Source organism: Sus scrofa, chromosome 1 (assembly GCF_054392235.1).
Source record: "Sus scrofa isolate SSC_HxYL_T2T_F1_AM1 chromosome 1, Sscrofa_HxYL_maternal_Yorkshire_Landrace_v2.0, whole genome shotgun sequence".
In the NCBI taxonomy this organism is placed as follows: Eukaryota; Metazoa; Chordata; class Mammalia; order Artiodactyla; family Suidae; genus Sus; species Sus scrofa.
This window is the reverse complement of record NC_139383.1, coordinates 50,684,708-50,701,188: the sequence shown is the minus strand read 5'-3', so window position 1 is coordinate 50,701,188 and position 16,481 is coordinate 50,684,708. Positions and strand designations below refer to the sequence as shown.

The window sequence follows — 16,481 nt, the reverse complement described above, 5'->3', positions numbered from 1 at the left end:
CTACACATTTTAGTTAGATTACACTTACCTTCAGTAACTGAATCTAAATACCTATCTTCAAAGATTATAGGTAATGAATTGAGATCTCCATCTAATTCACTACATTCAATGGGCAGGGGTGGAAGAGAGCTGCAGAAGGAAGTGTTTTTGATAGCGGTGCACATCTGGAGATGACTCTGAGCACTGAAAAATATTTCTTAAGTCAGACTGCAATTTGAGAACCACACCTAGTTCCACTTTATAGACTCCTTATGGCCCATCCCTTCATCAAATTTGTGCGCCCCCTCAAGACACCACCTCCTTATCAAAGAGCTCCTTGGTCAGAGATAAAAACTGGTAGAATTAAAATTATGGTTTCTTGACAAAAATTATTGACTTACAAAATTGTGATTTATTAATAAATTATTTAAGTTCCATGATATTCTTCTACACTTTTAAATGTTATTTCAAAGTGAGTTATCTGTGCTTAATGTCTGAACTTCCTAATTAGCTGAGAAAGAGAAGAAAGACCAAAAGCTCAAATGCCTGCTACCAATCTGATGATAATGTTGAGGAAAAAATGTTCTATTGCTACGGCTGTACTTATCACATATTGATGAACACAATTAACAACTACTTAAAGCAAGGTGTATAACTTCCTAATACAAAACAGCTTTTAAAAAAAAGCCCTTTCTTATGGAAAATTTCAAACAAATCAAAGTACACAGGATAGCAAAATAAGCATCATCACTCAGCTTGGACAATGAACATTTTCCCCTTCTTTTTTCGTCTGCATTTCTAGTCACTACCTACCCCACACTCTGTTATCATTTACAGTTTGAGGTATAGTTTACATGCACTGAAATATACAAGTCTTAGCTGTATGAGTTTGACAAATGGACACATGATACAGGATATTTCCATCTGTTCAGAGAGAACTCTTGTGTCTCTCCAGTCAAATTCCAGCCCAAGTCAACACCAAAACAACCAATGCTCTGTTTACTTGAGTTTTACCTGTTCTAGAACTTCATATAAACAGAATCATATATTATTTACTCTTTCATGCTTGGCTTCTTTCACTCAGCATTAAGTCCTTAAACCATTCTTTAAAGCCAAAGAAAACCAGATGTAAATATACTCAGTAAGAAAATGGAAGACATCTATTCTGGATGTTTTAACTGTAAATCTTTCACATAACAGAAGGCAGTGCCAGTCAGACCAGAGTGAAAATCTGGAATGCATAATGATAAATATATGAGATTCTGGCCTGTGGAAATAAAGATACAACAAGATGGCCAAACGGAAGGCTGGAGCCAGGACTATATAGGACCCTCCAAGGGTATCAGATCTGCTGTGGGGAAGGGCAATATGTGCAATACACTTCTCTATGCAAGGTAGGGGTTTTTCATGAAGTAATTCACGAGATTAAACCCAATTTGATCAAATAGACAGGAGATTTCTGAAGTTCAAGTTCTCCTAATTTTATTGATTGTAAATATTGTATATCTTGTCACTGATAAATTCTGAGATGGTATCTTATGTAAAAGGAAATAAAATCATTTAAATTTTGGATTTATGCTACTCACTGAAGTTCCTCGTATGCAATGGCAGCCTCTCTTGGATGTTCAAAACAAAAAAATGCCTCAGAAAATCTGCGCACCTGCAAAATTCCAAAAGGGAGTATGAATAACGTGGTACATTTAAAAAGTCAATCAGGAATGGACTGGGAGTTTGGAATTGGCATATGCACACTATTGTACATGGAATGGGTGGTCAACAGGGACTGCTGTGGAGCACAGGGAACTTTACCCAATATTCTGTGATAACCTACATCAGAAAGAAAATCTGAAAAAGAATGGTTATGTGTATATGTATAACTGAATTATTTTGTTGTACAGCAGAAATTATCACAACATTGTAAATCAACTATACTCCAGTAAAACTTTACAAAATGAAAAAAAAAAATGAAGTCAATCAGGAATTGGATGGAAAAGGAAGAAATCCCCTCCATAGCCACCCTGTGAGCATGAATCTCCCTTTTCGGTATTGCTAAAGCACTGTATTTTGGTACTGTATGAGGTAAAAGAAAGAATAGAAACAGAATAAAAAATTTTGGTTTACATTATGGATCCACCATTTATCCTCCTTGAAGACAGGAACTCTGTCTGTCTTATTTACCAAAATATCACCCATATCAAGAACAGTGCCCAGCACCTGGAGAAATAGTAGAATCAGCTAGCATCCCCCCTGTGCTGTGCGCCAGGTATCCCAGGACATGCCAGCTGAACTGACAGATGTGCTCACTGGCACTGTGACTGTAGAATTTTATCTTTCAGCCTTGGTGTCTCACTTTCAATACACTTAATTCTTATTCTACACAGGGGGTTATTAGAAAGAATGAACAAGATAATGTATTTGACATTAATATTTTATCTGAAAAGTGTATATAAACTATGATAATTACCACTATAGCATTCACCACAATTTTCCTTAAAATAATTGTGTATGTGAATTGTCTTCCCTCTTAATGTATAACATTCTTTACAGTAGGAACATTCTTTACAGTAGGAACTATGTACCTAAATACGTCTTGGTCTGTTACAGAAGTACTTGGTAAATACTAGTCAAATCTAGCTGAATATTTCTTCCATTGTATTTGTAATGTGACCCTTTTGTTTCTAATTTTGCAAGCTTCATTAGCTGTTGGAGCACTATGAAGCAACAGGAAGGAACTGGATATTTTGTTTGCTGAGTATGTGGAGGAGAGATTATATTTTGACATCATATTACATCTAAGATTTTTTTCTAAAGCAAAATACAATTTGCGATTCTCTCTCTTTTTTTTTTTTTTTTTTTTCTTGCCTTCTCTAGGGCTGCTCCCGCAGTATATGGAGGTTCCCTGGCTAGGGGTCGAATCGGAGCTGTAGCCACCAGCCTACGCCAGAGCCACAGCAACATGGGATCTGAGCCATGTCTGCAACCTACACCACAGCTCATGGCAATGCCAGATCCTTAACCCACCGAGCAAGGGTAGGGATGGAACCCGCAACCTCATGGTTCCTAGTCAGATTCGTTAACCACTGAGACACGATGGGAACTCCTAGGATTCTTTCATTTTAAATGTACAACGAATGAGGAAATGTTTTATTCACCATCACAAGATCTAGCCAGTTGAATCTGTGGCTTACAGTGGATGAGGGAGAAGGGGAGAGGATGGTAGGAGGCATCTGCAGGAAGGATGCAACTTGGGTCTTTACTTTCAAATCCTGTCTGATTGCCTCTTCATCCTCTCTAACCCTAAGGGAGAGATGAGGAAAACTATCTGCCTATCTGTCTACCTGTTAGAGATGTTTTCCTCGAGGGCTATAAAGTATGAAGAAATGCAGCCTGAAGTCACCTCGATTCCGCAGCTGCGGCTGGGTCTACCGATTCCTAAAATAAGAACTATCACTTCTTAACAGTGTCCTATCAGGTTCTACGCTAAGGTTATTTTCATTTTTTAACTTAAACCATATTAAAAACCCTATGAAATGGATATATCTTCATTTAATACATGAAGAAACAGAGGTAAATTACTTGGCCAAAATAACACAGCCAGCACATGATGTTACATGGGATTCAAATAAAGAGCTGAGAAAATATCAAATCTTGGGCTCTAACCACTTACCTCTTCCCTTTTGCACTGAGACTCTCTGTTACTAGAAAGTCTTTCCTTTCCTCTCTGCACTCAGATGAGGTTCTCTTTCTAAATTTTCTCCTGTGATGATTTTTGTGCAGTAGTAATATGTAATGAGTAGGGCTGTTTGCTGTGTGGCCATAACTAAGACATCACTGCCACCTGATGGCAGCACAGCCTAATTTTGGGCATAAAGCATACAAAGGGAAAAAAAAATTTTATTACTAACGATGGAAATCTGCCTAAGCCTTGCAAAAGAGGAAATAAATAGCATCAAATTAAATCTTATAAATAGATAATAAGCTCTCAGAAAGTACTTCTACTTTATGAAGGATATAGTTTAATATATTAAGGCTCATTAATATAGTTCTAATGAAGAACTATCAGCTCGAGTAGTTTTAGAAATGCATGCTTCTTAAAAATGCAAATGTCATAATGTTTTGAATAGATAACACATCATTGTAAAGCAATCTTTAAGTGCAGAAGGAGGGCTTTACAAACTATTTCTAACTCTTTCCCTCTTCTAGAGCATGGAAAGCACCAATACAGTTGAACATTTTAGGATCTTAAACTCTCAGAAGTTAATAGGAATGACTGACTCTCTACCATTGTTACTGGAAAGTAGTGGTTACATGCTATAATCTGGGGTCCTGCTGATCCATGAGGGAGCTTTAAAGGGCAAATTCAAAAAGGTGCTCCTTCTGCAGGCAGATGCAACCTGACTCTAGGGAAGACAGGCCAAGTTTCAGTTCCCACTCTCTGTAGCAAATGCTCTTACTCAGGGAAAAGCCTAACCCTTTTAATCACTTGGAGGATTTTAAAACAATTACCCATGCCTAGGCCTCATTTAGCATTGGTAACCTTTAAAGTTCATTGAGGGATTCTAATGTACAGTCAATGCTGAAAAGCACTATTTAACCTGTACTTAGACCATGACAGAGAAATTGATAGTGGATTTACCCTACTGAAAACAACTTACAAAACTGGACAAGATACATGGGGCAACTGTTTCAAGCACTGAAGAATATTCACTAGACATGCAAAGAAGCAGGAAAATGAACTTAAAATCAAGAGATGAAAACAGCAGAAAAAGTCTCCAAGATAACCCAGGTGTTAAAATTAGCAGGCAAGTACTTTTCTTTTTTCTTTTTAATATAATCATTAGACAAGATTTTTAGAGCAGTTTTAGGTTTAGAAAAAAACTGGTCAGAAAGTATAGCATGTTTCAATTACACCCCAAACCCCCAAGTTTCTCCTATTATTTACATCTTGTATTACTGTGATGCATTTGTTATAACTAATGGATCAATAATGATGCATTATTATTAACTAACACCTGTCATTTACACTAAAGTTCACCCTTGGTGTTGTGTATCATATGGAATTTGACAAATGTATAATGACACAATATACAATATGATAGAACAGAGAACAGATTCATGTCCTCAAAAATCTATGCTCCACCTTCTTGACTCTCCCAATACCCCAGAGACCCTGGCAACCACTGATCATTTATCTATAGTTTTCTCTTTCCCAGAATGTCACAGAGTCGGAATCATATAATAAGTAACACTTTACTTAGCAATGACATAATTTTCAAAGTTACTCTAAGTCCTTTTATGGTTTGACAGCTCACTTCTTTTTATAACTGAAGAGTATTTCATTGTATAGATACACAACAGTTTGTCTATGATGATGAAGGACATGCTGGTTCCTTCTAAGTTCAGGCAATTATGAAAAAATCTGCTATAAATATATGTGTGCAGGTTTTGGAGCAGACCTAAATTATCAGCTAATTTGGATACATACCAAAGAGCATGATAATTGGATTATAATGTAAGGGTATGTTTAGATTTGTATGAAACTGCCAAAGTTTCTGTACCATTTTGCATTCCCAACAGCAATGAACTACAGTTCCTATTGCTTCACATTCTGACCAATATTTTATGTTCAGTGTTTTTTACTTTAGCCATTCTTATAGGTGTGTACTGTATCTCATTACTGTTTTAATTTGCAACTCCCTAATAATGTATGATGAATTGAGTATTTTCCTTTCCCCAAGTGAAAGGCTAGAGAAGGGATGGAGTTGGGTTCCCCAGGTCAGTTAGGCTCTAGAAAGATAGTTTCTGAGGAGGAAGGTCTTGTTAAGGATAGAATACTCCAGACTTCTGTTGTGGCAGAGCAGAAGTGAATCTGACTAGCAAGGCTAGGAACCATGAGATCGGGGGTTCAATCCCTGGCCTCGATCAGTGGGTTAAGGATCTGGCACTGCCATGAGCTGTGGTGTAGGTTGCAGAGACAGCTCAGATCTGGCATTGCTATGGCTGTGGCACAGGCCAGCAGCTGCAGCTCTGATTAGACCCCTAGCCTGGGAACCTCTATATGCTATGCATACAGCCCTAAAGAGCAAAAAAAAAAAAAAAAAGATAGAATGCTCTGTGTATATCTACAAGTGGTTATTTCTCCCCCACTCTCCGGATGAGGGGACTTTTCTCATCTTCCCTACGAGAATCTCATGGGGTTTCCGGAGGTAAAACTCATAAAAGTGTGGGTGTCACTAAAACTGAGTCATGCCAGAGTTATTAACTCAAGCTTGTCCACATTGAGCCTCCAGAAATTTGTCTATTATATTTTAAGTTTTACTCCCCTGGTACTAGCTCCTGGTGATTTCTGTTCATGGACTGGTTTCGGTTTTAGTAAGATGTGATTCTCTATAACTGGCTATTTATCTCTCCAATTTGGGAGGCAGGAGTTTGTCCTGTGACCTCAACTCTCTAATGAAGCAAAAAAAAGTACTGATATTTAGTTCGTTTAACATTTTTCAAGTTGTTAGAATGGGAGTGATAAAGGCTAACCTCTTGCTAGCCAGATCAGAAAGCAGAGGTCCAGAAAAATAATTTTAAGTGGTAATTATAAACTGCCCAAGGGCTGAAAGAAGCTGGTCATAATGAATGAAGAGATGAGGAACTTCAGCAGAAAAAACGATTAAAAATAGAATGGAAACTTTTGAACTAAATGGGAATTTTGAATATTATAAAGTATAACATCTGAAATGAAAATTTCACTAGATGAAAAAAAGAGAATTTTACTAGATGAGATTTACCAGCAGATAAGATAGTACAGAAATGAGCTGGTGAATTCAAAGATAGAATAACAGAAATTATTCACTCTGAAGGGCACAGAGAATACTAAAAGACAAAAGAATATCAAATAGTGTATCATAAGTGAAAAATATCAGAGTTCCCGTGGCGCAGTGGTTAACGAATCCAACTAGGAACCATGAGGTTGCAGGTTATATCCCTGGCCTTGCTCCGTGGGTTAAGGATCTGGCATTGCCGTGAGCTGTGGTGTAGGTCACAGACGCAGCTTGGATCCTGTGTTGCTGTGGCTCTGACATAGGCTGGTGGCTGCAGCTCTGATTAGACTCCTAGCCTGGAACTTCCATACGCTGCAGGAGCGGGCCCTAGAGAAAGCAAAAAGACCAAAAAAAAAAAAAAAAAAAACACCACTCTGCAGATTTGAGAATCCAAGAAAATCATAAGCAAGAGAAATATAAAGAAAACAAGGTATATCACAGTCACACTGCTGAAAACTAAAGATGAAGAGAAAATCATAACAGCTGCTAGAGGGAAACAACAATAGAAATGACAACTGATTTCTCATCTGAGATTATGGAGGATAGATGCTAATGGTATGTCTTTAAAATAGTGAAATAGGAAAGAAAAAATCAATCCAGAACATTGATTAAACAACCCAATCAATCAATCTGACCTAATTTTAGTTACATAAAATACTATATACATAAGTTAAGCAGAGCCATTGAGTATAAAGTCAACATGCAAAATTCAATTGTATGTCTGAATTCTTGTAACAACAATTTAAAAAGTAAAATTAGGAGTTCCCATTGTGGCTCAGCAGTAATGACCAGTCTAGTATCCATGAGGATACAGGTTTGATACCTGGTCCCACTCAGTGGGTTAAGGATCCAGTGTTGCCATGAGTTGCAGTGTAGGTTGCAGCTGCAAAGAGGATCTGGTATTGCTGTGGCTGTGGCTGTAACTGGCAGCTGCAACTCTGATTCAACCCCTAACCTGGGAACTTCCATATGCCGTGGGTGCAGCCTTAGAAAAGAAAAAAAAAAAAAAAAAATTAAAAGACCATTTACAACAGCATAAAATAATATAAAAAGCTTATAAATAAATTTTAGGCACTGAAAACTATAAAACCCTTCTGAGAGAAATGAAAGAAAACCCAAGAGTAAATGGGAAGCTGTACTATGTCATCAGATTTGCTCACTACAATTAAGGGGAAAATTCTTTCTAAATTGATCTATAGATTTTATTTAATGTAAAATAAAATCCCAGCAGGAATTTTTAAAGTGAAAACTTTATAAGCTGATTTTAAATTCATATTAAAATGCAAGGGATCTGGAATAGCCATAACAATCTCAAAAAAAGAAGAAAAAAAATCTAAGGGTTTTAGCTACTTGACTGCAAGACTTATTACCTCACCACAATCAAGATACTGTGGTATTAACACAGAGATATTCAACAGAACAATGGAACAAAAAAGAATGCCAAGAAATAGACATAAATCTATAAGTCAGTTGATTTTCAACAAAGATGCTAAGGCTATTCAATAAAGAATAGAATTCAAAATAAATGATGCTGGAGCAACTGAATAGACAAGTCAAAAATGGATCTTGACTTCTACATCTTATATGGCATTCAAAAATTTACTCAAGGAGTTCCTTCTGTAGCTCAGCAGGTTAAGAACCCAACATAGTCTCCATGAAGATGTGAGTCTGATTCCTGGCCTTGCTCAATGGATTAAGGATCTAGCGTTGCTGCAAGCTGCAGTGTAGGTCACAGATGCAGCTCCAATCTGGTGTTGCTGTGGCTGTGGCACAGACCTACAGCTGCAGCTTCAGTTGAACCCCCCAGCCTGGGAACTTTCATATGCTGCAGGTGTGACCATAAAAATAAGAAAAGGAAAAAAAAAATTTACTGAAAAGAGACCATGGACCCAAAAATGTAAAAGAGATAATTCTAATGCTTCTAGAAGCAAACAAAGGATAATATTTTCATAACCTTGGAATAGACAAAGATTTCTTAGGACACAAAAAGCACCAAACATGAAAGAAAAAAAATTGTACTTAAACTTCTCATCAAAACACGCTATGGAGAAAACAAAAATACAAACTTAAGACTAGGGAAAAAATTTTAATACGTATATTTGACAATGAACTTGTAACCAGAATATATAAATATTCCTAATAAGTCAACAGTAAAAAGATAACCTAATTTAATACTTTTCAAAATTGAATTAAAAATCAAAATGATCCATATCAATTATAAGTCAATAATCAAAGGATAATTTAGCATATTATCTGAATTCAAAACAAAAAATTGAATTAAAAACTGAATTCATAATAAAAAATCTCAATATCATTAGTCATCAGAGAAATTCAAAATAAAAGCATAATTAGGTATCAGCTCACACCTATTGTAGTGGCTAAAATTAAAGATGGACAACACCAAATAACGCAAGTACATGAAACAACTGTATTCTCATATAGTTTAATGGGAATTTAAAACTGTATGGCCATTTTGGAAAAAATAATTAGGTTTTTTTAATAAAGTTAAAAGGTAAATGTATTCTCTGATGAAGCAATTCCTTTCCTATGTGTTTATAAAACTGAAATAGAAACCTATGTTCACAAAAAAAAAATCATAGAAGAATGTTTATAGTATCTTTATCCATATTAGCTCAAACATGAAAACAAACCCAATCATCTACAGGAGAAAAGAAAAATAAGCTCTGGTATACCACACAATGGAGTAGTAATCAGCAACAAAAAGAAATAAATTATTGACAGATACAACAATATGGATGAATCTTTTTTTTTTTTTTTTTTTTTTTTTGCTGTGCCTGTGGCATTTAGAAGTTCTTGGGCCACAGCAGTGACCAAAGTCACTGCAGTGACACTGATGGATCCTTAACCTGCTGTGCCAAAAGGGAACTCCCAGTTGAATCTAAAAAATTATGTTGAGTGAAACAAGTCAGAAACAGAAAGAGTAAATGCCCCTGAGTAATTTACATGGCCCTTAAATAGAAATAAAATTAAGTTATGGCAAGAGAGGAATTCCTGTTGTGGCAGAGTGGTTAATGATCCTGACTAGGAACCATGGGGTTACAGGTTTGATCCTTAGCCTTGCTCAGTGGGTTAAGGATCCAGAGTTGCCGTAAGCTGTGGTGTAGATCACAGACATGGCTTGGATCCTGCGTTGCTGTGGCTGTGGTGTAGGCCGGCAGTTGCCGCTCTTGTTAGACCCCCTTGCCTGGGAACCTCCATATGCCATGGGTGAGGCCCTAAAAAAAAAAAAAAAAAAAAAAAAGGCAAAAAAAAATATGGTGAGAGAAATCAGAACAGGGATTGCTTACGGAGCAGTGGCAGCTGACTGAAAAGAAGCACAAGATAATCTTCTGAAGTAATAGAAATAGGACTATTTATTGACTAGGGTGTTACTGACATGGGTGAACTGATTTGTCAAAACTCATTTTTTTTAAAAAAATTGAAGTATAGTTGACTTACAATACACTGTCAGTTTCAGCTATACAGCAAAGTGATTCACAGTCTTTTCCACTATAGGTTATTAAGATAATGAATATAGTTCCTTGTGATATATAGCAAGATCTTGTTGATTATCTATTTTATGTATAGTAGTTTATATCTGTTAATCCTATACTCCTAATTTACCTCTCCCTTCCCTCCCTTTCTCTTTTGGTAACCATAAATTTGTTTCCTATGTCTGTGAGTCTGTTTCTGTTTTGTTAACAGATTGATTTGTATTATGTTTTAGATTCCACATATAAATGATATCATATATTTGTCTTTGCCTGACTTCTCTTAATATGAAAATCTCTAGGTCCATTCCAGTTGCTGTAACTGGTATTGTTTCATTATTTCTTAAGCCTGAGTAACGTTCCATTGTATATACATAACACATCTTTCCCCCCCTTTAAAAAAATTAAAGTACAGTCAATTTACAATGTTGTGCCAATTTCTGCTGTATATAACACATCATCTTAAACCAATCTCTAGTGATGGGCATTTGGGTTGTTTCCATGTCTTGGCTCATTAAAACCCACTTGAGTGCACACTTAAAACTTGTGCATTTCAATCCAGCAATCCCACTTCTAGGCCATCTAGCCAGAGAAAACCATGACTTGAAAAGATACATGTACTCCAATGTTCATGGCAACACTATATACAATAGCCAAGACATGGAAACAATCTAAATGTCCATCAATAGAGGAGTGGATAAAGAAGATGTGGTATATATTCACAATGGAATATTACTCAGCCATTAAAAGGAAAGAAATAATGGCATTTGTAGCATTTGTAGCAACATGGATGGACCTAGAAATTATCATGCTAAGTGAAGTCAGTCAGTGAGACACCAACATCATATGCTATCACTTACATGTGGAATCTAAAAAAAGGACACAATGATCTTCTTCGCAGAACAGATACTGACTCACAGATTTTGAACAACTTATGGTTTCCAAATGAGACAGGTTGGGGGTGGAGGATGCACTGGGGGTTTGGGATGGAAATGCTATAAAACCGTGTTGTGATGATCATTGCACAACTATAAATGTAATAAAGTTCATTGAGTAATTAAAAAAAATTTGTGCATTTCATTTTACCTCAATAAAATAAAAATAAATCTTTACTACTCAATAAACACATGTGTTCTAAAACCTGACAGGCTAGCATAATATTCATGTTCTACTCCACTATGTCCTTGCCCAGCTCTCAGCTGTGTAGTTTATAAGACTGTGTTTTGCTTACCCTGGAAGCTGGTCTACTTGCTTATTTCACTTTGATCAAGGACAAATGTGATTGCTAGGTTTCATAGGTCACATAATTCTAACTCTCTAGGATCTTACTTCTCAAGAAGATTGAATTTATAGTTATCCTCACTTATGTTCAAGTGTTTTGGGATACAGCCCTTTTTAAATCCATGGATAACTCTTCTGCAAAAGATTTTATCTCAAGCCATTTGTGCAACACTAAGCCTTTTTAAAATTAATTTGGCAAGGGTATATTTGTGATCCCTGAAACATAACAATTTATTATATTGGTTTTTAGAGGATCCTTACAAAGCTTGTTCACATTGACATTCAATATTTGCCAGCGTAAATTCCAATCTCCAGGGGTAATGACTAAATGTGTGCACATATCTCTGACTTCCTTTTTTACTGGTTTTGTCAGGTAACCTCTAAAGTCTTCTTAAACACTATCACTGATGGAGGTGTTCCAACCTGACATGCCTTCTCTAAGTGTCTCTCAAAATGGTGACAAAAGCTTGAGGGACTCCTCCCCTGAGTATTCTGTTTTGCCAAGTCCTTTAAAGTCACTCAGGAGGCTTTTTCTTTCATTTGCCACTAGGCTTCACACACCCCTAATCTTTGACTTTATTTCCTGTTATCTTGAAAACAACTGATTTCCCTCTTATTTTGTGTTCAAATTAAAGTGAAGAGACTACATGACATGAAAATGTTTGTGAGAACTTGAAAAGAAAGTAATGTCCTTTTTTGCAGAATAATTTTTTGAGGGTGAAAAAAAACCTCATCTTACATTAAAAGTATATATGCCACTACTGATTAAAGACACCAAAATTTATTCTCTTTGATTTCTTTTCACCAGTTCAGTAGTTAAACAGAAGAGGCAGATATTAGATTTTATGCCTGGTTTTCAAAACATGTTAACAATGAAAATTTAGGAAGCCTGTATTAGAGTTTATAAAATTTATATCTATCTCCTGAATAAAGTTTCTGTGCTAATTATAAAGAATATGAATTAAAAAAATCATACATATACAGCAGACATGAGTCTACTGTAAATACATTAAGTAAATTTAGATTAAAAAAAATCTTTCCTTCTTGCCATGCATATTTTTTCCCCATTGCATGTAATAATGATCCCAAGAAAAGCATCTATAATCAATTTTCTCTCAAAGAAGGATTATGTTGTATTATTAAAATTTTACCATGAAAATAACTGTTGAATACATATGTTTTAACATATAAGACCCTTATAATGGAAAAAAAAATAAGTTCAAGACTTTTCCTCCTGTCCTAATGTCCTGTGCATCTAATAATATCATCAAGAGAGCAAAAAGGCAGCCCATAGAATAGAGGAAAATATTTGAAAATCATATATAAGGTTTCCAGAAATATATATAGAACTCTTGCAACTCAACAACAAAAAGATGCCAATGCCCCAAATGCCCAATTTAAAAATGGGCAAAGGACTCTGAACACATGTTTCATTGAATAGCATATCTCAAAGAAAATATACAAAGAGACAAGAAGCACATGGTAAGACACTCAGTGTCACTGGTCAGTGAAATAAAACCACAGCGAAACACCACTTTGCAACCCACCACATCAGCCATAATAAAAGTAACAAAACCCAGAAAATAACAAGTGTTTGTAAGGATGGGGGGAAACTTAAACCTTGTACATTGCTGGGGAAAAACAGTCTGAAGGTTCTTCAAAAAGTTAAACACAGAATCACCACACAGCCCAGAATTCCACTCCTAGGTTTATACTCGAACCGAAAACAGGTATTCAAATAAATGTATACAAATGCTCACAGCAGCACTATTCAAAGCAGTCAAAAGGTGTAAACCACCCAAATGTCCATCAATGGACAACCAGACAAATAATGGGATATATCCATACAATGGAAATCTAGTCCTAAAAAGGAATGAGAGACTGGTCCACACTATAACGTGGATGAACCATGTGATAGGAACCAAACGAAAACTCACAGGTTACATGACTACATTTAAATGAAACATCCAGAATGAGGTAAATCAGACTGCATTTCTCAGGAGACAGGGGGAGGGGGAAATGGGTAGTGACTGCTTAATGCATACAGGATTTCCTTTTGGGGTGATGAAAATGTCTAGAACTAGATAATGAAACCAGACTAGAAAGTGAACTAGATAGAGATCATGATGGTTGCACAACATTGTGAAGGTACTAAATGCTACCAAATTGTATATATTAAAATGGTTAATGGTTAATTTATGCTACGTAAAATTTACATCAAAGAAACCAAAAAATCACCAAACCCATCGTTTCAAAAATTCAATCTTAGAAAACAGTTATTTACAGACATTGTATTACATATCACTTATGCTTTTGATCACCCTTTTGATGGTGCTATCAAGAAACGATGTTTTGATTTCCTAGCTATCAGATCATCTGTGGTACGTTTAGTGTTCCATAGTATTTATTTTTTATTTTATTTCATTTTTTTCTTTTTAGGGCCACACCTGTGGCATATGAAAGTTCCCAGGCTAGGGAAGACATACTCTTCATATCCAACTTGAAAAAAGATCTAAAACCATATTTTGCATGACAAGATGATCACTGAAAATTATGTGTGAGATTATATTTCTTTATTAGAAAATTTTATTGAAATAGTTGATTTACAATGCTGTGCTGAGATTATACTTCTTTTTATTTATAAAATATGAATAGCAACAGCAAACCAGTATCATAATGGACAGCGTTACAATGTTACAAGTTTGGACTATTTTGTTTGAAGGCTTAACTTACTTCATTTTTGATATTTTGCAAATGTATGGTAAACAGATGAAACATGGAAGATCACATCTGCATCTCCTGTGTGGGTTCCCATCCCCTCTCCTCCATGAACAAGCCATGTGACTTTGGACAGGTTATTTAACTTTTTTAACTTCATTATTTCTTTTGTAAAATAAGAATTATATAACATGTAGATCCCTTTATGGCTCAGTAGGTTAAGGATCTGATGTTGTCTCTGTGAGGATGCAGGTTCAATCCTGGGTTAAGGATCCAGTGTTGCTGTGGCCTGGTGTAGGCCGCAGCTGCACCTCAGATTCGACCCCTAGCCTAGGAACTTCCATATGCAGCAGGTGTGGCTGTAAAAAAAAAAAAAAAAAAAAAAAAAAATACCAATTTTAAAAAATAAACTTTTCATGGGATTATTTTGATAATTAAATTAGTTAAGAGTAGTAAAGCAATTAGATAGTACCTGGCATGATAATTGTTATATGCACATTTGTTAAGTAAAAATACATAAATACATTGTCATGGTCCTTCCATGAACATTCTATGGGGAAAACTCCCAAAACTTTATTTCTCCAAGAGCACAAGAATGTATTCTACATAACCACAAAGGTAAAACAGCTCTGCCTTCTTCCAATTTTTAGGTGAATCCTTTGGCTTATGGTCAGTGGTCTCGAGAGAATCTATAACTTCAATAAAAGATTAGTAACAAACCTGTTAGTATGAACTTAAATAAAAACATAAAAAGTCAACTACAAGGTAGGAGAGATTCTGGTCAAAGAAAATACGGGTCAGACTTATGAGAGAAAGATGGGAACAACTCTGAAATTAAAACAGAAATGCCAAAACAGGGCACAGGAATCTGCATATAATAAGAATGTCCAATGAAGATTTTAAAAAAATATTCTTAAAGACTCCCTTTTTAAAAAAAAATAAAGCAGTTTTAGGTTCACACCAAAAGTGAGAGCTACAGAGATCTGTGAAAAAAAAATTTAAAACGTCTCTAATTCTAGTGGCTGTAAAGTTTAAAATATTATTTTTCAAAGCCTTGTACGGTAAAAGACTGGTTTTACACTTCAAGGAAAGGCTTATTAATATCAAGAGTTTAAATGAGTAATATCATAGAATATGAAGTAAATGAATAGAAGAAACACTGTATCAACCTGGATTTCTTTGCATCAGATTAGAACCACAAATATTAGCACATATTTAGCAAAGCCATAGGGTTACTACAATGTTTGTTTTCAACAAGATTAAAAGGTCAAAATTAGTTTTCTTCTTGCTAAGGAATTCTGTTTTCTGCATCCCCATAAGACATACTTCATTCACCCGAAAATGCATAAAACACAGTTAAAACTTCTGATGCTTGTATTTCCTAGGCATTGCACAGAACATACTTATACTAAAAATTATTTGTTGTTTATCTGAAATTCAAATTCAAACTTAAGCATTCTGTATTTTACCTGGCAACTTGAGGTATTACTGGGCATAACAGAACTAAAGATTTATTCAAGTTGTCTCTGAAAGAATGCCAAATCAACTGTTATTCTGTCTAACTCCACCAGCCCTAAGGAGAGCTTATTCAGGCAGAATAAAGTCTGCAATGTTAGCTCAAAGCACAAAGCCTGGCCCTCCAGGTCTGTAAACTGAACATATTGATCTTCCCTCTTTTTTTTTTTTTTTTGGCTTTTTGCCATTTATTGGGCCGCTCCCACAGCATATGGAGGTTCCCAGGCTAGAGGTCTAATTGGAGCTATAGCCGCCAACCTACGCTAGAGCCACAGCAACACGGGATCCGAGCCACGTCTGTGACCCACACCACAGCTCATGGCAACGCTGGATCCTTAACACACTGAGCAAGGCCAGGGATCAAACCCACAAATGGTTCCTAGTAGGATTCGTTTCCTCTGCGCCAAGATGGGAACTCCCACAATAAATTTTAAATACACTATCTTTGATGTTACAGGAGGAAGCACTGTAACGCAAAAGGCATCTCTGGAAGCAAGAGCAACAAAGATCACTAAAACTGTTGAGAGAATAAACTGCTGTGAAGAGTTTTCCATAGGACACTGCTTAGAGACAATTCTCCAAGTTCTCTTAAATTTCTGCAAGTCTTTGAGCAGAGGCACTGACATCTTTGTTCCAGACTCTCTTTTCAAGGATATTTACAGTGGTAGATAGAAATATGGCTCCC

General features: G+C 35.9%; 1 protein-coding gene across 10 annotated transcripts in view; it reads right to left on the bottom strand.

Moving 5' to 3' along the window:
• FAM135A (family with sequence similarity 135 member A) overlaps window positions 1–16,481 on the bottom strand; it is a 136,486-nt gene that overhangs the window by 24,369 nt on the left and 95,636 nt on the right. For 8 of the 10 annotated variants that reach the window (XR_014805028.1, XM_013992626.3, XM_084958701.1 and 5 more), the window contains 2 exons: window positions 1,566–1,639; window positions 29–183 (listed from right to left, as the gene is read on the bottom strand). Coding sequence is in view for 7 of the 10 variants with exons in the window: in XM_013992626.3 (XP_013848080.1) it covers window positions 29–183; window positions 1,566–1,639 (229 nt within the window). In the remaining 3 variants the exon portion in view is untranslated. The remainder of the gene's footprint in view (window positions 1–28; window positions 184–1,565; window positions 1,640–16,481) is intronic. The other 2 variants (XM_084958711.1, XM_084958714.1) reach the window with 1 other exon arrangement.